Consider the following 25343-nt stretch of genomic DNA (forward strand, 5'->3'; position numbering starts at 1 on the left):
GGGGGCCGCGCCCCTCCCTCCCCGCCGCCCGCGCTGCCGCGCGCGCCGCCCGTTACCCGACGGACGCTGAGCGGGGCCGGCACGCGCCGCCTGCCCGTCGGGAGCGCGCGCGCGGCACGGAGGGAGGGCCCGGCCCGGCGGGAAGGGCGCACGCGGCGGGCGGGATGCGCCGGTGCCGCCGGCGGCGGTGCGGGGAGAAGGGGGCGGGCCCTGAGGGCGAGGGCGCGGTCCCCGGGCGGGCGGGGCCGCGCACGAGCCCGGTCGGTGCCTCCCCCACGGCGGCCGCGTCCCGCCCCCCGGGCCGGCGGGGCACTGAGCGGTGTCTGTGTGCACAGGTGAGCCCTGTGCAGATGCGGAGGCCGGGCGAGGCGCAGCGCCGCGGTCACCGACAGGTGCCGGAGAACGGGCCCGGGGCGGGAGACATGGACTCCGGCGGAGACCTCCCGGCGGATCGGCCCTCGGCCCTTCGGAGCGGGATGGAGGAGCCCGCGGAGGAGGCAGATGGTGCGGGAGGGCAGACTGCCTGGCAGCAGAGCCTGAATCCCGAGCTGCAGCAGGGGTACCGCATCCTGCGCGAGTTCCTGCTGGAGAAGTACCGGCCTCTGACGGCGCCGTTCCTGAAGCCCCTCGCCGATCAGGCATTTTTCGGAGAAGAAGGCGCTGGATCCTTCTCGGGCCATAAGAGCAGCCAGTCCTTGCAGCAGTTGCCAGCTGGAATATGGCTATTGAAAATGGAAGAGAAATTTTCCAGTGGGCAGTACACAGGGATAGCAGATTTCGTGTGTGATTTCCGGCTTATGCTGGAGACTTGCTACCGGCTGCACGGTGTGGATCACTGGCTCTCCAAACAGGCCCAGAAGCTGGAGATGATGCTGGAACAGAAGCTGGCGCTGCTATCCCGGTAGGTGTAGAAAACTCTATAGGGTCCATGCCACGTGTTGTTTACATAAAGTAGAACAGGAGGGTGTGTTTCTTTACGTAAAAAGTTTCGTTAAAAGAAAACGGGCATCAAACAAAACCCCACAACAGAAAGAACACTGGAACTTTCAATACTTTCATGCAGACGAGCGTTTCCTACTGAGAACTATTCAAATCTTAATTCAAAACCCTTTGGAAATTCCAAACCTCAAAATACCAAATAGAGCACAGCATTTCCTGGCTAAGATTTTCCTTCTGAAAGAAGCCTTTTGTGAACATGGAGGGACACTTGTTTACACAAGATGTCAAATGCTTCTTTCTTTATTTTATTCTGTCGTGAAACTACCTAAACTCTGCATGAATATTTGGTTCTTTGAAATTGTTATTTTTACGATCTGTGAAATTTTTACCGCCCTTAAAATATGTAGGAATAAAATATTAAGCCGAAGTTACCTGCCTTGAAATGGTGTGTTTTTTGATAATCATAAAATGAGAGACAATGCTTGGCATACTGTAGTCTTAAATGGCAAAATGGAAATCGCGGTAAATTGAAATGTAAGTCCCTGGCAAGAACTTTCTTATCAGCCAAAGCAGCTAAAACATAGAAAGCTCTCGAGCTCATAGTGGAAAGCCGAGTTTAAATCACAACTGAAGTACATGCTTTCTCATGAGCTTGTCATAGGCACAGTTTAGTCATTATCAGAAAACCGTGGTGGCTTCTTACAGTGAAAAGCCCACCGGTCTTCTGAATGACATAGTATTCTGCATGTAGAAACCAAGAGGTGTTTTTTGTGAAGGATGAAGGTGAAGAAGGAACAGTATTAGGAAACGTGTAAAGCTGTGCGTGTCCATCAGCGTTAAGTTTGCTAGTGACATACAGTATGAACTGCCAGCTGGTAAGAACCTTGCTCGTGTAGTAAGAACACTTGAGGAGAGTGGTGAAGAAGTTACCTGAAAGCAGAGTTAATGTATTCAGTGCTGCTGTAGCAACAATGTATTTGACACTGTTTCTGCGTAACAGCAGTTTTGGGACAGTCTGGTAAATCCTAGAAGGGAAGGAGCCGAACGTAATGGGGCATGAGGGTTCCTAGTTTGCTTGAGTAAAACCTGATTTAAAAAAAAATACCAGAATTCCCGGCTTAATAGAGTTACTGCAGGCAGATAAATAACCAATAGCAACTTGGAAGATTTGTGCTGTGTTGATTTCTGTATATTGTGTGACTGTAGCATCTGTACTGTATTGAATTGAGGGGCATTTTGTTGAAGGCTCTTTGTTGAATTAAATGACTCCTCATTGGATTTGGTAGGACCTGAGAATGCTTGATGCCTTTTTATTAGAAACTCTGTGAGAAAGTGTAGTTAGTTCATGCACTGTGTTAACAAATAGCAATACAGGTATTGACTAAAAACATAAATTCAGTTGCTCTTGTCCTTCTTCCATTCAATGCATGGTCTTTTTCAAATAAGTATTAGGAAATACTGAACTGTCTGAAAACAGTCCTGTCTCAGTATATAGAGAATGTGTCTTGTATTAGCTCCTCAGATATTTGTTAAGATTTATTCCATATGTCTGTGTGCACTAGCTTAGTAATAAGTTTCTAGTAACTGTAAGTATAGAGGATTATGGAACCTAAAAGTCTCAAAGTTCTTTTACAATTTTTAATCAGACAAATTTGCTTGAAGTGTTTAACATAATTTTATTTGTAAAATGAAATTGAAGAACTACTTCTTGGAACACTCACTCTTTCATCGTTACAGCGCAGTGTTTAGGTCAATGATCCCCTTCAAGTGACTCAAGGGAATCAATCAATATTGGTTGTATAATTCTTGGATCCTACAAGCCACAGAAAATTACCTTAGAATGAAGATTCCTTTTGAATGGAGATTGGATTTTTCTCCTCTGTCCCTCAAATGTTTTCACAGGTGGTGAAAAACTCATACTAGTTTTAATGGAGTATTTTGAAACCATGTAAGAAGAAATGTAACTTTGCAGACAAATTTGTAGCATTTTGTCTGTCATTTTTTGTAGTTTTAAATAGAACAAAACTGGTTTTTAACATACTCTTCCCCAACCTAAAACAACTAATACACCTTTCTGCCCACCACCCAGCCCCCTATTTTTAGGTGTCTGCTAAAAAGGATACTTTCTTATCTTAGGCCTTGTGGAAGTTTTTTCTTTCTAAATACATGTGGATTAAGATAGATAATTCAATCTCCAAATAATATTTGGTAATTTGTAGTAAATATACACTGGTTTTAACTGGTGTGTAAACATAGGTCGTATTAGTGTGTTGGGTTTAAGTTTAAAATTTAATAAAGGAACTTTCAAAGTGGAAAAAATGACAGGTGAAAAAATAACTTTTTTCTGAGTAAAGATGCTCAATTCATAGTTCATAGGCTAGGCGTTGATGTGTCACTGGTACAGAAGTTTGTAGTTGTGAATTGGATTGCTTTTTTCTTCTAGGCATTTAAGAGAGAAAACATCATTGGCTGTAACATCTAGAGGATGCTATGGGCAGGAGGATGAGAAAGCAACAGCATGCATTTCTACAAGACGTCGTTCCACACCTCGAAATTTAGTAGGCTTGTCAACAGGCATGTTTGAGTCTGTGATGGTTCAGGTTCTAAGACAAGAGGAGCAACTGAGAGCAAAAGAGGAAAAGAGGTAATAAGAAAAACTGCTTTGCTTTAGTTTTAAATCATTATATTGTCCTAAAGATATAAAGAGGCTTTTTAGCTTTTTGTAAAGAGGCTAGCTCCTTATGGCTTTTTTAGGTAAATAAATGTTGTGGTGCTCTTACGGTCTTAAGTTCATTACTTCAATACAGTGCATACACAAAGCAAAAAATTAGTACCACTTCCTTGAAAAATTACTGAAGTCATTTAAGCTTTGAATTAAATTACAGATGCTCTTATTTTAGTGTTGTGAAACTTCTAATATTAACTAAAAGCATCCACAGTAATTTCCTGCTGATGCACTTACAGTTTCTCATACGTATCCTTGGACAGTTTTTCATGCAACAATTAGATTAAAAACTACCAGAATGCTTAACTACAGTCTAATTTCATGATTTTGTCACTGCTTCCCTCACTGACAGCCAGAAGCAAATTATCTTTGCCAGTGCCACTGCTGTTACCCCACTGATTTGGCATTTCAGCTTGTGAGTTAGGTAACAATTTTAGATAGTACTTGTAAATAACTCTGAGATTTTGTGGTCTTCTTAAATTTAAGAGATAAATAATTCTATGCAGTGTTTAATGTTAATATGTTTCACTTTGAGGAAAGTGAAGCTTATAAGTTTGTATACTTTAACAGTAATTTGAGTGACTGTCTGAACATGGAGCAAAATGGTAAGACAGTATTTGCTTTAGGAAGCAAAATGTTTCTAGCTTTTTTCAAAGTTTACAGCTTTGTAGACTTTTTCCCATATGTAACCAGCTCACTCTTAATTTTGCAGGTAATCTTCATTTTCAACAGATTTGGAGCTTTATGGCTGACTTGACTGTTAGTACTTTTTTTCTCTAGAACTTTCTTCTTTCTTCTAAGCCACTAATCTTCTAATCACACTTCGCAAAAAAAAAAAAAAAAGCGCAAAGATTTGTTTCTTTGGTAAAATTCTCTTGATTTTTGCTCAACTTTGTGTTCTAGAACTCAGAATTTGATAACAATTTTATGGAAAAGGACATTTTGATTGGATTTTAATTCACTGATAGAGTCTGCAGAACAGTTTACCAAACAAAGTAAAAATTATGCTTTCATACACCTGTTTCAAGCACATTGCTGCAAAACTGTAGTAATTAACTGGTAAATCTGTGTATCTGGATATACTCAAAAGTCCCAGAACCTGTGCAAAGGATGGTTGATTCTACAGAATGTTCCATGATAACAGAAAAAGACCATGACTAGCTTGCCTCTTTACACCTTAAAATTTTGAACCGTACCACTTATTAAGAGGCAATAAAAATCTGTCAGTAGATAGCTGGTTCAATATTTTTTTGACTCTCCTGACCTCCTCAAGTAATCATGCTTTGGATATCTTGTCTAAGTTTTCTTGCCTAATCGCACCATGTTTTCAAAGTAATTTGGACCTCTCTGTACCAATTGTTTCCCAACTCACCAAAAAAGTTCCCAAAGTACCTTTTTCGAGCAGTTTTATGAAAAGGGCTTGGAAATTGGAAGGCCTATAAAAGGCATTGTACATTTCCAGTGGAGATCACATTTTATAGTGTATATAAATTTTCAAAGTGATGCATATATAAATGCACATACTTTCAACACTGTTTTTATTTGAAAATGTATTGCAACTTTCTAAACTTACTTTGGCTTATTGCTAAAGTATGTATTACGTTATTAAGAAGAGAAAATGGTTATTCTACTTTTTTTTTGTTTTTTTAGAAATCTGGTACACTGAGGTTGGAACAGAAGAGGTGCTTTCTAAACAATATGGAAGATTGCAGCCTTGGGTATTTTAGTTGGAGAGCACCGTACTGACAGTTATGTTTGGATAGGCAGCACTTGCTCTTCACCCAACTTTCAGATGAGTTATCAGGAGCATAAAGAAAAGCGCTCCGTTTCTGGCCATCTAGTGGGTGACTCAGTGTGCTTGTACTTACTAGCCATAAATTATCTTAGTTTAGAATGTCTAAGAGTTGCATGCTAAGAGTTGCATGCTTTCAGTCCCAAATAAATAAGGGTATAAATGCAAGGGCCTTTCTACATAACTTAGCCTCATAGCTAAAGAAATTGTCTGTTGAAGTCCAAGTTTATATATAAATTCTTTGTTTTAGATGTTTAGGTACTTTTGTAAGACACAGGCATCTTATGATGAGAATTAAATAAAACTAAAATTAAATTTAAATATTCAAAAATATAAACAAATATTATAATGTATATTGTACAGAAATAAAAATAAAATACAAATTAAATTAGTAAATTAAATCCTTAAAATAATGTTTGATTATTTCTTCCCCACAAAACCCTTGAAATTGATTTTGTGAGCTTTTTTCAACTGTATATTTTGGAAGAACATTCTGAAGTGGGATTTTTATCTTCTCTTCTGCATTTATCTTCAGGGAAATTCTACTTCAAATCCGTTAGTTACTGTTGTTATATAGGTATCCTTTGTTGAGAGTTCTCTTTTTCTTGTAATTTATCCATTTCTTGCACAATCAGTTACACTTTTCTTTATGTGATGTTTTGTAACTTTCTCCAGGTGATACATTCATAATAGTAGACTCAACATGTAAAAACTGAGAAGATACCATTGCAAAGCTGATTTCACTATTTTGCACCTAATAGTTTTTGTACAGCGGAAAAAGCACTTCCTCTCCCGCCAAAGTACATATATGACAACATCTGATTTACTATTATTGTCAGTCTTGTTTTTAAGCATTCCTTTTGTTCAGTTGTTGTAATTGTCAGAATACTGACTATATTTTTCGAATTATTAATTACTTTTCTATGAGTTTCTACCCAGTTGCTTGGCTACATGCTAAGTAAGTAACAAATCAACTAGTTTACGTATTAGTTAACAATAAGTAATTGTGGAATTATTTTATAATTGGAAATGCGTGACTAGTTAGATACTGAAGTATAAGATAGATTCCTACGGAAATTTTCAAAACCACCAGTGAATGGCAGATAATTAACTGGTTGATTTCAGTGGGAATTAAGTGTCTGTGTGGCTTTAGTTTGTTGAAAGTTATGCTAGGCAGTTCTGTGTCTTTACCATCTCTGAAAACATGATCCTGGGATAAGTTTCAGACATGGTCATTAAAACATTTAGAGAATTGAATTCTGGTTGCAATTTGGTAATTTAATTAAGGAAATTGTGGAACAAGGTATGCCTATATAATCAGTTTTGCTTTTTATGAGGATGTTAGTATGGAATTAACTGGATTCTATGAAAAAATATAGAGTATGTAATAATATGATTTAAGGTATTGGGGGTACAGAAATAAGGTTGCATGGGCATCTCTAAATTTAATATCTTCTGACTACTAAACCTTGGCTTAATTTAGAATAATATGTATTGCTAGTCTGTATGTAACTTTCTGCTTTATTTTTTAAAAGAAAGTTTGAAAAAACAAGTTATTGTAGAATTAAAACAGTTGTCTGTATCTTGTCATTAGATTCCAGTGTCTGACCTTTTACCAGTGAATCAACACCTAAGGTTAGAAGTGATAATTGGGAGAACAAAGTAAAATCTAGTCTTTGTCTCCTTTCCTCACCAAGAAGTCTCCTGTTGCAAGCAAGAAGGAATTTGCTGGTGATTTGTGTCTGCTGCCTTAAATAAGGGAGGAAATTATAAGAAAAGTAGGGAGTTATGTCTGGACTCTCTTTTAGGTGTTGTCTCTACTTGGGTATCATGTTTGATGGGTTTTAAGGTTAGATGCTGCACGAGAGCTGCAAAACAACTGATGCAGGTGTGTTCTAGAAATATGGCTGTTGTTAGTCTAGGAAAGTCAGCTTCACCTTAGAATAGTTCTGCTATTGCTGGAAGTCCAATACATATCTGCAAACATATTTCTGGTAAATGTAAATGAAAGTATGAAACAACAGGGTTTTTTACAATTGCTGTCGGCATAAAAGCCAAATTTGTATGTTCAGAGAATTTCTCAGTGTAAAGATATTTGTGCCACTAAAATATCAAATGTCATTCTCTTACCCCTCTCTCCAGTTTCTTTCTTCCTTCACCCCTGCTCCCTTGCCCTGTCTCCTATTCCCTCTTTACTTCCCTTTATCCTCTTGAAAAAAACCACCCCAGGAAAAAGCTGTGCCCTCCAAAACATGCTAGCAGGAAGACTTCAATAATGAAGATATGAAATTTTTTATTGAATGTCTGCTGAGAATGGAATGACAACAGATACGATAAAACAACAGTGTAAAAACAAGGCAAAATTTTTACTAGTGAAAAAACTTATATTTTTCTTTTTAAAGAACCTTTTTAAACGTTCTTAAAAATGATACAGTAATTGTAATTTTATCTAGACAGAGGTGAATCTAGAGTATTGTATTTATTTTGATAATCCTACCTTGATTTAAATTACTACTTGGTAGGAAGTTGAAACTCTTTGCAAAGATGGTATTTTTGCATCATCTACAGCTTTTTGTTATTAGACAATACTGAAATGCTATTGTTTCTACATATGTTCCATCTCACCATGTACTCACTAATTTAGTCTCATTTCCATATTATGTTAATAGGTTTCACACCTTTTGAAGGCAGGAAGTTATTAGGAAGTATGTCATACATTTAGGAGGAGTGAGGGAGTGGGATCCAGGAGTGCTATGAGATTTACATTTGAGACCACTTTGTGCTTAATATCATTTCTCCCTCTGCCTCACTTGGACATTAGTTATTTTTATTTATTATTTTCAGTTATTTTTATTTATTATATCAATGCAATATTAGCACATTGAAATAGAACATAAATCAGAATAAAATAATGCCCACTTTACCTGTGCAAGTAGTAACTGTTGAATTTAGTGGTTTATTCAGCAAGAATGGCTAGTAAGATTTTGTGCTGAAAAGTGGGATTTTGTCTTTATATTCCATTCTTTATATGTCATAATTTATATTCTATTCGATGCAGTTAATGCTGCATTGAGAGTCTGAAGTTAAGAATTTACTGACCTGTTTGCTTTTACCTTTTATGTTTTACATGAGTCTGTCTTTCTGCACTTACTAGATGTTTAAATAACAAGAATGCATGTATGTGGTATTAAAAATTTTTGTTCCAAGTATGGTAACAAGTCACTGAAAATTTAATTTGATTATAGAATATAAAGTATTCGGTGGAATCATAACTGTATTTTATGTTATTTTACATACATATGGCATGTTTCTCCTGTGCTGATACTAAAATATGGACTAAGCTAGGTTTGTTGCATTTTTTACATTGTTAAGATAGCTAGTCAATAGTTAATGCTTGAAATACATGCCCTTCAAGCTAGAAGCCACTATTAGCATCATGTTGTCAAAAGAAACATTTTAATGTTTCATTTCTCTTTTGCTGAATTTGGAATGGATACATGACATTTATTTGCTACTTTTTTATGAAGAAATAAAATTGGAGGTTTGCAATTTGGAAATGAGGATGTGTAAATTCTGGTAGCAGGTCACGTTTGTGTAAGAGTTAGATTATAGTTTTTACCAGTGATAGAAGCTTCAGAGAAAAAGGTAGGAGAAGCTTAGGATGAGCTCTAATAAATTTTCTGTAAGTGCAGCTGTATCCTAATCCTGTCTTTTGGAATCTGGTCGTGCTTTCAGGCAAAAATGTTAGTGCAGCATTAAATAAAATATCCTTCTGTTGGTAGTCTTTGATATTTGTGTGATTCATGCAGATATCCAGTTTTCTGCTTTGGAAATAAATTAACATATATTCTGTCTTAGATAGATGGTAAGCTGCATGTAATTGATTATCTGAAATGGAAGCATTTCTTTTTCTGACATTTGTTGCCCTTAAATTTCATGATGAATTTACAAATAAAAGCAAATAGACGTTCCCAGTCTATCATATGAAGTTTACATATTGCTGTCATGTTTCCTCTTGCTAGTGTTTTGTGTGGACTCCCAGATTACTCAGAAGTTTTTAGAGGCCTCTGATTTCTGATAACCTCTTTCTCTGAATGCACGTTATTTCTGCTCTATCCTGTTTTTTAGATAGGGGGACCAGAGCTGAATACATTTTTTCAGGTGAGGGCAAACCAATTAATGTAATAACATTTTATTTTCAGTATTATTTTCCATCACATTCTTCATGCGTCCTGATACTTGTTTCTTTTTTGACCACCATTGCAAACTAACTAGTAGCACACCTTTGGGTGGGAGGGAAAATGGCTGTTGTGCATTTAAGTGAAGGAGTTTGTATGTACACTTGTGGGCTGAGCAAGGGAGGTACAATGCAGGTGATGCAAGCCACAGGGCAACCATTTGAAAGCGAGATTTACCTGGAATTTGTTGGATGGTTTGTTGGAAACAATTCTGATAAAAAGGGGTTGGGGAAGGAAATACATTTTTGTTAAAATCCAAAAATCTAAAGAACTCAGACTATTGATATTTGCCAGGCTTTTTTCTAACCTTTTCCCCTTTTTTAAACTAGTGATGATAGAAACAAAAGACTATAATTTCCCATTTTGGTCCAGTGATGTGTTGTGCACTGCAAAGTAAGACAAACTGAAGTAAAACTTCAGTTTTACTGTGCCCTTTATTACTTCAAGAGAAATATGTTTGTCATACTGTAGTTTTGGGGTTTTTTCTCCCTCATTTCTTTTTGTTCACCCAATATCTGAATTTTCATGAAATTTCTTTTAATAGGCAGAGAGATCAAGAAAGAAAAGAAGCAGAAGAAGCTACTCAGAAAGAAATAGAAGAATGGGAAAAATCACTTTTAGCTCAAGCAGCACCTACAAGGATGGAGACAATGTGGGAGATTCCATCTATTGGTCATTTTCTTTGTTTAGCACAACAGATTTTAAATTTACCTGAAATAGTATTCTATGAATTGGAACGTTGTCTTCTGATGCCTCAGTGTAATGTTTTTTTATCTAAAATAATGACTTCTTTGTTAAGTCCTCCTCATCGCAGATCTACATTACATCGCAGGCCTACATTTTCCTACAGGACTTGGGAAGCAGCACTCAGAAAGAAAGTGCAACACTGGTATACCATTGTAGGGCAGACTGACAATCCTAATGGTGCTGCAGAAAAACTTGGATTATGTCCCCAGTTTTTCAAAGTGCTTGGAGAAGTTAATCCCTTGGGAGAAAAACCATTTCATGAGCTACCATTCCACCAAAAAGTATGGCTGCTAAAAGGTCTCTGTGACTTCGTGTATGAAACACAAAAGGATGTTCAGGATGCGGTGCTAGGTCAGCCTATCCATGAATGCAGAGAAGTAATTCTTGGTTATGACTGCTTGGAGAATGCATATGTTCACTTTCCACAGTTCTGTGGTGCAGATGTTCGAATTTACAAACAAAAACCTTTTCAGGCTCCTGAATTCCCATCTCTTCCCATCAAAGTCAAAAAAGTGCCACGTATTAAATCAGAAAGAGTAAAACATGAATACGGAAGCAAAAGCAATGGGGAGATCAGTTCTGCTGGTAGAGAACTGCTGTGTCATTCCAAGACAGAAGGAGAGAAAAGTATGGACTCCATTGTTACCTGTCCAGAAAAAAAAACATGTTTAGGTAGCTTTAGAGTCACTACAGAGGAGATGAAGATTGACTGTGAAATAAAAGCCTCAAGAGTTTGTGACATCAAAAAACCTGGTTGTTTTATAGAGAACTTCAGGAATTTGATTACTTCAGGAGAGATTGTTCATATGGGTGGTCACCCTAGTTCAGAAGAAATAACAGATGTGGAGAATGGACAAGGTTGCACTGAAATGGCCAGAGTAAGGTCTGAGCTGAGTCTGTTAGAGGAGAACACACTGAAAGCTTGCCAAATGCACGTCAACGGCACTTATAATGACAACCAAGACAGAAGTTACCATGAATCTACTGAAGAAGTGGTGCTAGAAACCTCACTGCAAAATAATAGGAAACTAAGTAAGATGCTGGCAAAAAAAAAGAAAAAAAAAAAAAAGAAGTTGAAGGATATTCTGAATGAAAATCTACAGAGAAAACTTGATGACTTGCAAAGAAAGCGTGAGATTCATCTTCATTCATTCAAATCATATAAATCTGAGATCCAGAACAAGTTGTTTATAATTAAAAAGAAAGCAAAACATAAGAAGCACAAGTCTGGTAAGTCGACGTTTTTACTTACAGTAAAAATTAGGAGGACACAGATTTTTTAAAAGCTTTTTTCCTTAGTTGATAAGTCTACATTTTATTTTGTGAAAAAGCAGAACCTTATTGCATTAAACAACTTGGATATTAATTTTAGAGTCAAAGTTACTTCCCTGATAACACAAGCATATAAACCATCAGCTGATTAAACTGTAATTAATTTGCAGAATGTATATTTAGAGAACATAATTAATTGGAAGAGTTCACTTGTTGCAAAAAATATTGAGGAGAATGAATGTGACTGACTGGTTAGCATCAGAGTGTCACTTGAAGGCATTTTATGGTATGTTATATTACAGTGATTGTAGAAATGTTTCTCCCCTTTTTGGTAATACTACCTTATCCAAATTATGAAGAAACACGGAGTAATTACATGAGATCATAAATCTAAAATCACTCAGTGGAACTGTGCAGTCTTAGGTCACCGAACAGTACTGCTTTGACTGTGGGCCTGATTGAGTCCAACAATAGGGATGCATCAGCATCAGATTTTATGCTGATGACATTTTTGTTATGGAATTGGATAGCATCTAGTTAAGTGTTTCAGGTAAGTGATATACAACCCAGATTTCAGTTAACTCACTGGAAAATTTCAAAGGTATTTGCAAGCAGTAAAGTTACAAAATCCTTAAGTCAATTTGAATTGTTCAGGTAGCTGTAGTGTTTTTGATGTCAAATGAAGCACCAAAGAAGCTTCATCCTGTTGAGTCCTGGGCTAAGTTATCTGTGCTAGATTTTAGCAGACTCCTTCAAACATTGTATTTTTTGAAGTGTGAGGCTGCTCTTCAGAATGGTGTAGACTGACAGATAAATACTGGATTTCATCTGAAAAGCAGAAAGCCAAAACCAAGAATCCGGGTGACAAAAAAATGTCTTCTGAAGGGTAAGAAGCTAGCCAAGATCTGCTGGCAGTGCATTTAGCTAGAAGTCAAAATCTAAGGCTAAGAGAACAAGTAATATTTAGATCCTAAATATTTGCACATAACATCCAAAGAACTGTTTTACCATTTAAATCATAAATTCCTCCTTCCAAAATATTTCACTGCCCACATCTAAACAGAGACTTTAGGAGTTGCAGTTGAAGTTCATATATGTAGTATTCAGGGAAACTAATGTATTTTACGTTCACCTTTGTGACTGTTAGTTCCATAAATGCATCAATGTTTTCATTCTTCTTAAAACCAGGCAAACTGAATAATAACCCAAATGGCAAACAAGGACTCTAGTTTATGGAACTGTTGTTCTTTATCTCCTGATATGTTGAGGCATTTCCCATCTTATTCTGACTACTTCTTCATTTGACCTTGCTGGAGAAAATTTTGCAATAACTTTACAGCATTGCGAGAAAGCACTTTTCTTCCTATGGTTGTTAAATGTCCATTGCTCCTGTAGCTGCTAGGCTGAAATGGGTAGGATTGGATTCAACTAATGCTAATACCTTCTTGTTTTGTAGTATTTCGTAATGTTTAAGGCTAAGTAGTAGTTCTTAAAGATTGTCTGAAATTAAATCTTCTATTTAAAGATTCCCTTACATTGTAGAGCAGAAAAAGTGATTTAGTAAATCTTGTTCTGAGTCCACAAAGACACTTGATTTAAATCTGATCCTAACCGTAATAACTCTTTACAATGTTCTTTAAATGAACTGTACTCAGTGAGTAGAAGAGAACATCAGGAATGTAAAAGTGAATACCTTTCATTAGTTTTCAACAATTTTTTTTTTCCTGCTGTTAGTTGTCTTAGGCAGCTAAAAGTAACTGAGTCACAGTTTGTGTTTCTATTGAGATGATTTGCATACTCCTGACTTGCTGTGGCAGTGGTACCCATCATGAATATAGAATGGTCAGACAGTTTTTTCCATCTGAAAACCTCACAGAAATATTGTGAGCAAAACTTACTGGAGAATACAGCTATGTTACGACCTTTACCATAAGACACAGTTTTCTTACAGTTTATAAAAAGGTGTAACCACTTTACTGAATCTATGTCTTTGAAACAAGGTGATGGTTATTAATTATTGTGGCAGTGTTCTGTGTCAGTATTATTGACAGAGTAGTACTAAACGTAATGGAAAGACAGAATCAGAGAGAACAGTTCTGTAAACAATTGCATGCTATGCATTCATTTTTGAATGTTATTTTCTTACTGGAGTTAGATAAATAAAAGTTTCAGTGCAAGGCACAGTACAAGAGCATGAGAATCCTACAACTGCATGTTTGAAAAGGGGATTGGATGAAATTCAGAACATCTGTAGGGTTGAGAAAATAAGAGGGACCAGAGGCTATTTGAAATAACTGTGATGTGCCTGAAACAGAGGTTGAAGTAAGTGTAAATTGAATCTCTTTTTATTCCAATTGGTATAGAAAACACCAATACAGCACACTAGTTTAGAAGAACCTTGGTTGTAAATTCCATACCCTGTACTCATGCTCTGGAAGATTCATAATAGTCTGCCTGCTTGAAGTCCATTTTACTATATATTTTATTTCTTTAGAGTACCATTGCATTTTGTGTGTGAAGTCAAACATTGCTTGAACGTAAGAAAATAAATTTAACAGCCTTGCAGCAACTTTGTAGTGCCTGGTTTACTGTCCTTGGGAGTTTAATCTTCAGAAGTCTTTTGGAGACTTTTCTCTTCAGTGTTGTAAAAACTTTGTCGTGTTGTCAAGCCTGTAGATAAAAGAACAGCCTGTTGATCATGTTGAAACATTGTGAGGTATTCCAGCAAGTTGTAACAATGTACTCCATGCATTAAGCTTCAGTGCCGCTGTCTTCAGAGATATAGGTTTTATAGGGTTTCTTTACATTGTTCTGTAAATCAGCAATATTAATGCACTTGTTCGGACTGACTTAGCTCATTTGACTATGTAAAAGTGTATGCTGTGTCAATATGGAAGCTTCAAAATGTAATAATGCTTCATTTTCCAGATTGTACCATGTTATATTTTCTAAAAGAAGAGCTGTTGGAAGCAAGATAGAAGAATAGGAGAGTAAAAGGAAACAGGATATTCTCAGTAGTTGCCAAGTCTTTGAAAGATATGAAGTGTGTCTTACAAATTTGTTAACAGAAAGATACAGGGCCTGTTATTTAATTTGAGAACACTGCAGTTGCTGCTAGAATGTAATGAAAAAACAGAAATTCTTGCAGTTGGACAGGGCTAACTTAACTGTATTCTACCATGACAAATACTTCTGAGTTAGTGTTTGATATTAAAAACATCTGTTGCCCCATCTGGGATAACGATACTCTGCTCCATATCCAACAAATAAGTTTCATTCTTATAAAAATAATTATTAAAATAAGTATTTATTAAAAATTGCTCTGTGTTGTCACTTTATAATTTGAAGCGTGGATGGGCATTGCTTTTGTTCTTCAAGGAGAAACCCCAAGAACTCAAATAGCAGAGTTCACAATAAAAAGTTTTACTAGATCTGTAAAAAAGTTTCTGTTTTTGAATCAATTGATCCCAATGTGAACAAGTTATAAATAGGTTGTATTGTTCTGATCTTGCTGAAGTAATTTACAAGTATCAGGAACATTTTTGGGGTTTAGTGTTTTACTAGTCTCATTTTTTTGCCCCTAAACTAGTACTAGAAGAGATCAGAATTATTTCTTTGTTTCCCCTTCTTCACCTTTAGATGCAAGACCAACTTGAGAGGGCTTATGTTTTAGTTGCATCTAATCTCTCTAGAGTGTTTTTTGGATGCTCATAATTAGTGTTCAGGCCCTAGTTGTTATGTTACTTTATTAATTGCTTGCATATCTATTCACTGATATTATCTGTAGAATTTGTTTTGGCTTGAAATGAAAACCTATAGCAGTCAGGTATCTCCTGCACCTACTGAATTTAAGTTTAATGTATAAGAATTTTCACAGAGCTGGCTAAGGGGCTCTTGGTTAATAAAATGTTGATTTCCTATGAACTCCTTTTGGGGGTGAGATGCCTCATTGTCTCTTCTGCTCTGAACTGAAACCAAACTGAAGTGTGGAGCCTTTTGCAAAAGGCTGTGTGGAGACATAATTAGTAATTATATCACAGTAAATTGTTAGTAAACGTAAAGTTACACAGGAATGTCTTTCAATGTGGGAAGGAAGCAGGCTGTGTTGAATTGAGTCAGTGAACTAAACAGATTATGTATATGAGATTCTTAATTAGAAATACTTTTCTAGTAAGGACTTAGGGTTCTACTAAGGTTTAATAAGGTTCTAATAAGGTTCTAAGGTTTTTCTAATTGATTGCTTTTAGTCAGCAGTTAAATATATTTGTAATTGAGTATGCTCTGAAAGGTACAGTACACCATGATTCAAAATGCACTGTGATCTAACTGCTGTTAGAAACATTACTTGATCTGCTCAGGAATTAATATAAGCCCTTGAAATAGTTTCTTCACCTGGGATTATGGGCCAAAGATCTCTAGCAGACCTCAGTGAAGTGATTTGAGAAGTTGCCTCTCAGTAATGATTTTGTTATCCAGTCAGGGTTTGTAGCTGGGTGTGTATAACCAATTACATAGACAAGATACTTAAGTTTATTACACGGTTGCAAGTCTGGGTGCTAAGAGGAAATCCACAAAACCATCACACCTCTGGGTTACAAAGATGGGTTTTTATACACTTTTTAATAATGTATTTCACCTATGTAATACATATGAATTACAGATAACTGCCAATTGTGAAAGATTTGGTTTTTGTTACCATTGTTTGAAGCTGAGAAATGATTTTTGGAAAACCATACACAAGTTTTTTTAAAAGGGAGGAATTACCAGTACTACCACTACAACTTCTTTCTAACATCAATTTTGTATTTTAAAAGGGTGTTACTGAGGTAGAAGATGAATTTGCTGTAATTAGTTTGCTGTATATATTAATTCTCTCCCATCACACAAATATCTGTAGATTTTTTCTTAGCTTTTAATTCATGATATCAAAAAATGCCTGCACCATAGGACATCTGGTGTCAAAAAGATGGGAAAAAGACTGTGTTGCTGGTCTATACAGATTCATGCTTATCTCACACCAGTTACTAGCCTGGGAGCTGTGTAGGTCTTTTCGTATGTATTCCAACAGGTATGCTTCATGATATGTCAGATTCTATTTTTATTTTAATGACGTAAGGCTCATATTTCTTGTGCTTCTGGACAAGAATTTTTGGTGTGTCTGTATCTCCATGTATTTCCTACTTCATGCTTTTCAGCTTTTCATGCTGATGTGAAGGAAGAAATGTTTATTTTATTTGGGTTTCTAATTATTTGTAACTCTTTCTAAAAATTTTCCTCGCCATTTTCATAAGGATATATTGGGGAAAAGAGAATATTTCTGTTTAACTGTTACATCTTGAATTGTACTGCATCATACATCATATAGCACTGGATGCTGAAAATAGTCAAGGAAATACTTGTTGAAAAATAGTTGAGAGTATTCAAGTAAAATGAAAATTTTATTTTAAACATATTAAAATTTTTTTTTGTAAAGAAGCAAGACAGTCTAGCTGCCTTATTTTTTGTCTTTTCATTTTATTTCCAGATAACATTTTTTTACAGGGCTATAACAAGGAGCCGCCATATGACCAGGCTTCTTTTTGAGTCAGTTTGTCAAAAAAGCTTCTAAGCGTCTACTTTAGTTCATTCAATGAACAGCACTGTTCTCAGTAGTAGCGCGCAGCTGTATTCATAAAGTATATAACAAAAATGCTGGCTTTTTTGCCCATTGTCAGAATGTTTGGGTTATTGTTCTAATAAATAAGCTTCTCTGTGTTATCACTTGCTCTCTAATGTGAAATATATAAGTGCTTGGTTTTGGTAGTTGAGGGCTCTTTAATTTTTTTAATATGTTTGGTATGGGGAGTTTCTAGGTTGTTTTATTGATTTTAATATAGTTTGATTTTGTGTGGAGTTTCAGCTATAGATTCTTCAAGCCAAGTGCCTTGTCCCATAGCTGTGTTTATTTCAGAGTCAGGTAAGACGTTCAGAAAACTCACAGTGTAATAAACAGGAAATATAGTTGCATAGTCATCTATAAATATTTGTATGTGCATGTACATACACATATGCACACGCCTAAAGCATCTGTTAGGAAGAAGGTTAAGTGCAATTTTTGCCAATATTTTCGTTCATATAAATATCAAATCTGCCTGTGCTTATTACCAAGTGTCTGCAATCATGCTAGTTGACAACAAATTCTACATTGTATGATTATTTTCTTCATGCTCTCTCTTTGTTTAAGGTTTTTAATTATTGTTTAGGACTCCAGAATGTGAACAAGTGATAATGTTAGAGTGATGGTTTTGGCCTGAGTGAACAAGTCAAAAGTGATCTTGTTTGAATTTATGGTATAAATGTAGAAATAACCATATAAGAAACCTTGCTGTCTTGCTGTGACATAACTACTTGATTTGAGAAATGCATATGACTTGTGAACTCTGATAGTGTAGGCAGTAGAGCACTTGCCTTACCTTCAAAGAGATTTTTTGTTACATCCGGGTTTGTATATAGCACAGCTGCGTGTGAAGTGCATTATAGGAAGTTGTTTGCATTCTTCTAAAAGTGTTAGGTATTGCCACAGGCAGAAAAAACAAATCAATCTGATTTCCTTGGTAAATTCAGTATGTTCAATCAGGGATTTCTAGATACTGCTTGTCTTTTGAGTGCGTCTTTTTAGATACTGAGATCCCAGATCCTAATGTGATTCTTTACAGTGTTAGAGAAAAAAATCTTGCAGGTAAGATGCTATATTTCTTACATTTGTGCCTTAAGTTCTAGATTTCACTTCTTTCGAAAGAGTGGTGTGAATGTTACTTTTATGACTTAGATTTTTAGAGTCTGTATTATTGAAATTTTAGTAGGCTTTTTCTTTTTCTTCTTTTTTTTTCCTTCTACCCCACACAAAAGACTGCAGTACACAGATACTTGTTTAATGTTTGCTTCTGCTGAGTCTAGTTCTTATGCATCGTGTTTACATGCTTTACTGAAAGCTATCATCAGTTGCAGTTTAACTTTCAAGTCTGCATGTAATTTGGTTTTATTAATAAAGTAAAACAAACAGCATTATGAAGCTTTTCTCTTTTAATCTTACAAGGAAAAAAATCGCTATCTAAAAAAGCAATCACAAAGAAGAGGAAAGGTGTCAGAAAGTCTACCATACCAGAATTTCAGGTAAATTATTTTTATTTTTGTTTTAATCAGTTGAAATCTGAATGTCTGTTAAATAAGTCCTTTAGTTTCTGATAGAGACCTTGGAAATATTAACTGAAGCTTCTTCTAGTTTTAAAGGCTTAAACTGATAGTATTTTTAGAAGTACATTTCACCTTCTCTTGGTAAAAAATATTTTACAATTTTTATTATGTGCAGCTTGAACACTGTTTTCAGTGTTGTTTATGATCCCAGATATATCTGTTACAGTATAAAACCTGTAAATACTAGGACTTGTTAAAAACATTTTCAAGGTAGATGTGATTCTCTGGGATAAAATTACTTGGTTTTGTATGAGGTGTGACAATGTGGTTCTTGAACTGAAATTTGGCTTGGTTAACTGAAGGACTTGCAAGATAAGCAACAGCGCTCACCCTGCTTACAACTGTTATTCCTTATCACCATGTGATTTCTAGGCCTCTAGGATCTCTTAGGCTCTAGAAAGCACCAAGAGTATGAATTATGCTAATACGGTTTTATGGTGCTGTAGTAGAAGTGTTATGGCACTTCCGTTCTAAGTTGCTCTCTATGTGTGCAAGGCTGCTTCCATTGAAGTTCTCCTTTGGCTATCTTTTTTTTTCTTCAGAAAGCAATCTCTGCTAGTTTGGCCAGTAGACTCAGCTGAATCATGACTGTTTTGTAATACCGTCACCCTGAATCAGCTGATTCCATCATTATCATGTGTTTCAGATGGAACTGGTAGAATTTCTGGTGTTAAAAATGGTTAGTAACAGTCAGCGTTGAGAAACAACTGATGTTTAAGTGTACACTGACTTTGTCTATATTGTAATGGTGGTGAGTAAAATGTTTCCTAACAGCTCCAAAAATAGGTATGGTGTCTAAATTTTTTTTTTCCAAGCACATTACCTGCATGCCATGGATATATACAGTAAGGTTAGAAATAACTTCTTACATAATTAAACTACTACAGTTAAGTAGTCTGTCAAAAACACTGTCTAAAACTTAGCCCAACCTTTTAGCTTTAGTAGATAAAACATAGGTACATTTACGTATCTAAGTGTATATTAATTATCATCTGTAAAACCTTACATTAAAATATAATAAAATAGTTCTGGCTCTTTTGATCAAAGCTAGGACTCATATCTGTTTTAGGTGAGGCTCAGACTGATTAGTACTGAGCAGTTTAATCTTATTGAGGAGCTTTTTAACAACAGTTTTTAGCAACTTAAGCTGACTCTTTCAAGAGGTATGACTGTTAGAAGAATTTGCAAATATTAAAATGTTTATATTTGGAAGAATACTTAGACTTTTGGAGTCTGGTAAGGTGTGCTTCGATACATTCTTCCCCACATACATGAATGGCCAAACTATGAAATGATGTAACTGGTTAAAAATGCAAGTATATTTTTCAAATGCTTGGTAAAACGGCTTAGGGCTTATAGGCCTTGTGAGATATACTGGAGGGTATAACCACAAGAATATTGCTATTCATGTCTACCCATCAGTTCTTTTGGAGTGAAAGTTAATAAATTTAAAAGTATAATATGTTTCCTCCATATGCAGCCTTCATAATATGCAGCCTACAAGTGTAAAAAAACCCCAAACCCAACCAGAAGGCACTTTATTTTGTAGGATTAGGTTCTATACTTAAGTGTAGATAAATCTTTTACCTGAAAATTATGACTTAGTTTTAAAGCTGAGTAAATTAGTATTAATAAGTCTTCTAATGTGTGCAGTGACACAAATCAAAATCAATTACTAACAAAAATTCAGGAGATAATAGTGCTACCTAATCTAATATTTAGAATGCCATTTTTATAATATATAGCTCAAGGCTGCTTTAAAAAAAACCCACAAAACCCCTAAAAACAACCAAAACAAAACAAACTCAAATCGAAAGCAGATGCAAATTAAATCCTTTTTACCAAATAAAAAGGCACAAAAACCAAGTCCTGGTTTTAATATTTTAAAAATTATTGGAGAAGTGAGTTTACAGCTTCATAGATCATGATTTGTCTCTTGCTTATTATTCTGAGTTCCAAGCTACTTATTACTGTTGCTCATTAACATTTTAAAGAAATTAACAGTAATTGCACTGCTGTACAGAAGGGACATTAATGTGTTTTGGGGTTTTTTTCCAGTTACAGAGTACATTTAGGTTTGGTAACCAGTGCTTCCCTGAGTCTTTTCTCCTTTCGCCTCATGTACGTTCACACCTAGCCATATGGACCTACATGTATGATAATTAAGGAGAAAAGGAACGTGAACACTCTGTTTCAGTGTGTCTTGAACAATTTCAGTGTTATCAGCTGTGGTCTATATTAAATGCAGATCTCAAAAGTGGGATATCTGAACGTTTTCCACGTGTAGATATCAGTGATAAAAGAGCAGCTTCGTAGGAAATGCAATTATAAATAATAGTCATTACACAAAGAACCTGAAATAAAGATGAGACCCTGTTGAAGTGTGTAAAAATTGTGTGAAAAGTTTGTCTGAAGTTAAGGGGGCAAGGAAAGACATCAGTGATCTGGGGGAGTACACTAGGTTTGTATTTATCTATAGATCCACAGATTAGATATGGTTCTATGATGCTAAAGAGTTCATTTATAAATTGATTACAGGAGAGTCCCAAGTTGGAATGGAGCTTGGTTCCCCGTCTTTCCTTTAAAAGTTCAGGGGGGACTTCTTTGTATTTCTTCCTTGACGTTTTAGGAGTCATGAGAGTCTTTGAGAGATTACTGAGATCTGAGGTTGTATCATAACATGAAAGTTGAACACTGAATTTGAAATTTTACTGAATACTGAGTACCTGAAGCTTCCACTCTATACAGTTGAAAAACAGGATGCTTACTGCCTATGAAAAATAAGTCCCTATGTAGTAAGTACTGTGCTGGATGTGATGGTGTCTGTGTTGCATGTACTCATGTTAACATGTACACAACTAATGAGATTACATTAATGTAAATGTTTACAACCTGAATCTTTAAGCTACCATGTAGTGTTCTAGAGAATAGGGGCAAATATTTCACTCTCTCTGGTATTTCAAAAAGGAAATTTTTTTTCACTTCTGATTATTTTTTTTATGATAAGTGATTAGAAAGTGTGTTCTTCAGGAGCCATATGTGAAACTGCCAGTAAGCTATCAGAATGTGACAGAATTATTAGATTGTAACATTAATACTTTTTTCTTTGCCTTAATGTTAACTTACCCATAAAAACATACAAAACAAGTCAGAAGGCAATCTTGTTTGCAGGAAATTGAATTGCTAAGTTCCACCAATTACCAACCATGAGCAAAGAACACTGAAACATAAATAAGAATCTCATTGGGAGAAATAGCATCTAGAGTCCATATCAAAATGATCATGTGAAGTACACTTCGTTGTTTTCATTACTGTTTTTTTCATCCTTTCTTCAAAACGCTAGCTTCATTCTATAAGATAGGAAATGTTAACCATGTGAGAGAAGTTTCAGAATTAGCTTCTTCCCAGTCAGCACGCATCTTTATTTTCTCATCTCAAGTCATACTGTGAATGAAAAAATCAAAGTTTTTTCTTGAACCCTTTTTATAGTGGTTTTCAGTAGAGTATTCGAGTATTTCAAATACTAAACTAATTTTGACCGTAAATCCTCCAAACTCAGGTGCTGTTACTTTCCTTGTTTTACCAGTAGGTAATTGACACACAGTTATGACCCTCAAATGTACATCTCATCGGATGAAAATTGTGACTTAGAGATTTGATTACTCTTGCCTGTCACCCCCACCCCCAAGAAAATTAAACTGTATTTATTGGCATTGTTTTTCCCATTGATGTAGTTTGTATTGGTCACATAGGAAAAATAAAAAGCAGCAATAAAATTTAGTAACTGAATTGTCAGGTGTATGTATAGTCAAAACAAGTGGATTATAATTGTGTAGGGAAAACTTTTATCCATGCCTTTATTGACTTTTGTCAAGGATTTTGTGATGTACTTTTTTGCTTAATAATGCAGTGTCATAGATTTCTTCACAGGCCAGACAAAGCCAGAATTTGGCTTCAGTTTATATTTTATGTATATGTATTCAGTTTGTATTTTATGTATTCTTTAAGTGCAGGATATGCATGTTGAACCTAGTAGAGTTGCACGTAGTAATTCTGTTTTCTGGGTTAAGAGAGATATGTTCCTAAGCAAATTTTGTATACACTGTCTGTGGCAAGACACTGCAATTTCCTTATTAATTTCCTATTCTAAACATGATAAATGAGAAAACTGTAAGCTTTGGTTTGAGTCACTCCATTTCCTCAATGCTTCAAATGCACACAAATGTTATGAAAATAATGGCATGTGTGCATTAGAGGTTTCTGAAATTTGTTTTGCTAAAAGTGTCGATTCAGTGTTTTAATCATGACTAGCAAAGGTGCTTTTTCAATATGAATTTGCTGAAAATCTGGAACTGCACATGAATTTGAAATAAAAATATATTGTTATAAATTGCTGATTTGGAAAAAATACTTAGCAGTTGTTTGATAAAAATGTTTTAATGTTGAGGGTGAGTTTTGTATTGTAGGGGTTTTTTTATTTAATTTTCTGAAATTTTTTCAACATGTTTTCAATAATAAGGTTGTTCAGAAAAAGCAAGTCTTTATTAATATTGGATAACCTGAAAGAACCTAACATCTTAATAATGTCTAGTTTTTTAAGTCTTAACTTGCCCTAGATGATGGTAAGACAAAATATGTAAGACAGATCACCTTTGTTTGACTTTTTTTTCAAGAAAATAATGTCCATTTTCTGAAAGGAAAAAAATGTAAAAAGCTGGTTTCTAAGGACAAGAATAAGAAGAATGTAATACTTTTTCAAAACGTATGTTAAGTAGGTAGATTTGGTAGATGACTAGGCTGCCTTAGAATCATCAAGGTTGGAAGAGACATTCAAGATCATCCAGTCCAGTTGTCCACCCAGTACTACCACTGTCACTCCTAAATCACCAAACCCCATCACCAGATCCAGATGCCTCTTGAACATATCCAGGGTTGGAATACTCTGTGTAAGCATTTAAAGGTATGTTCAGGAAAAGTTGTAAGAAGTGTTATATGTTATAACCACAGCATACTACAAAGCTAGTATACTTAGTTCACCAAGGACTTGTTTGATACTCAGAGCTGTTCTAACTCATTACTGTACTTGAGACAAATTTGTTGGTTGTTATTCACAGAAGTTTTAAGAAAATACCTATATTTTGAAATGGAAGCTTACCGGTAGAGATGTGGTTTATGTCTGAAGAATAAGAGTATTTTCTTCTTAGATTTTCTTCCTCTCAACAAGTCCTGGTTTTTTGTTTGGTTTTTTTTTTTTTTTAATGTTTAAAAATACTATGAGAAAATAAAAATCAAATGGTGGCACTAAGCAATAATGTACTTTTAAATTTTATTTAATTTCACTGTACATTTTCCAAGTCCCACATCACCAAGTGTTTGTGTTCATTTGTTTTTTTAGCTTATTTGCACTAATCTTGATGAACTCAGGGAATTAATCACAAAGATTGAGAATGAACTCAAAGATCTGGAGGACATTAAAAAGAAATCGGTATGTGACATTAAAAGCTTTCTCTTGTATGGATATGAAACAGTGCCAGTTACTTGCTGAGGCCTGTCAACTGAAGTTTTTTTTGCTGTTCAGTAACTGCATGAAACCTCCTAAGGTGGATACCTGGGGACTGTAATCTTAATCTTTTCTGTATATAATGCTCTGTTCTCAATGTTTTTATGACAAGTGAATTCAATAACTGTGTTAGCACTTTTCCCTGCTGAAACAAACTATGGATAGTGGTAATACCTTAGAATGAGTCGTTCATTTCCATTAAACATATGACTATTTTGCCCTGAGGACAAGTTCTTCCCAACAAATAATTACAGGATAGAATTCTTGTATCTGCCTATGCAGTGCTGATCAGAACTTCGAGTGAGCTAGAGTTCTTAATTCCTTTTTTTGGCATGTGTCATTAAAATTTACTTTGTTTAGTATTTATTGAAGGAGTTTGTACCAGAAAGCATGCTGTCTAGCTTTTGATACCAGATTGAGATACAAATTTTACCAATATACACTGGATCACTGAGTCTATGCAACTGAAAACCTCAAAGGAGTAACAGATAAGAGAATTCAGCATGTTTGGGCTTTTGTAGGAAGCAGTGATTCTAATTAACTTGATGGATGGGTTTAAAGACATGACTGCTACTCATTTAAACAGCCCTCTACAGTGAACTCTCACTACTTTTTTCATTGTAGTTCTGTTTATTGAACCTTTGGTAGTAACTTCTGTGGTGGCATTTCTATGAAAAAGAAGTAGATAGAGGTGTTGATTTTTCTATACGTTAGAAATCAGGCTGCTTTTAATTCAAGTGAAAGTTTATAGTCCCATGCAGAATCAATATATTCTTAAGTTATTTAAATAGGGGAGAGAGATGTGGTAGGAGAGAGAGACAATAAAAATTTGGATTC

At 35.5% G+C, this 25343-nt stretch overlaps 1 protein-coding gene across 2 annotated transcripts in view; it reads left to right on the plus strand.

Annotated features, from left to right (window-relative positions):
• Positions 1 to 240: 240 nt before the first annotated feature.
• The window catches only part of KIAA2026 (KIAA2026 ortholog), a 54311-nt gene continuing 29208 nt past the window's right edge, over positions 241 to 25343 (plus strand). For both annotated transcript variants that reach the window (XR_007200701.1, XM_048290490.1), the window contains exons 1-5: positions 241 to 901; positions 3383 to 3583; positions 10239 to 11671; positions 18789 to 18865; positions 24342 to 24431. Coding sequence is in view for 1 of the 2 variants with exons in the window: in XM_048290490.1 (XP_048146447.1) it covers positions 351 to 901; positions 3383 to 3583; positions 10239 to 11671; positions 18789 to 18865; positions 24342 to 24431 (2352 nt within the window). In the remaining variant the exon portion in view is untranslated. The remainder of the gene's footprint in view (positions 902 to 3382; positions 3584 to 10238; positions 11672 to 18788; positions 18866 to 24341; positions 24432 to 25343) is intronic.

The sequence above is a fragment of the Corvus hawaiiensis genome, chromosome Z (assembly GCF_020740725.1).
Source record: "Corvus hawaiiensis isolate bCorHaw1 chromosome Z, bCorHaw1.pri.cur, whole genome shotgun sequence".
Taxonomy (NCBI): domain Eukaryota; kingdom Metazoa; phylum Chordata; class Aves; order Passeriformes; family Corvidae; genus Corvus; species Corvus hawaiiensis.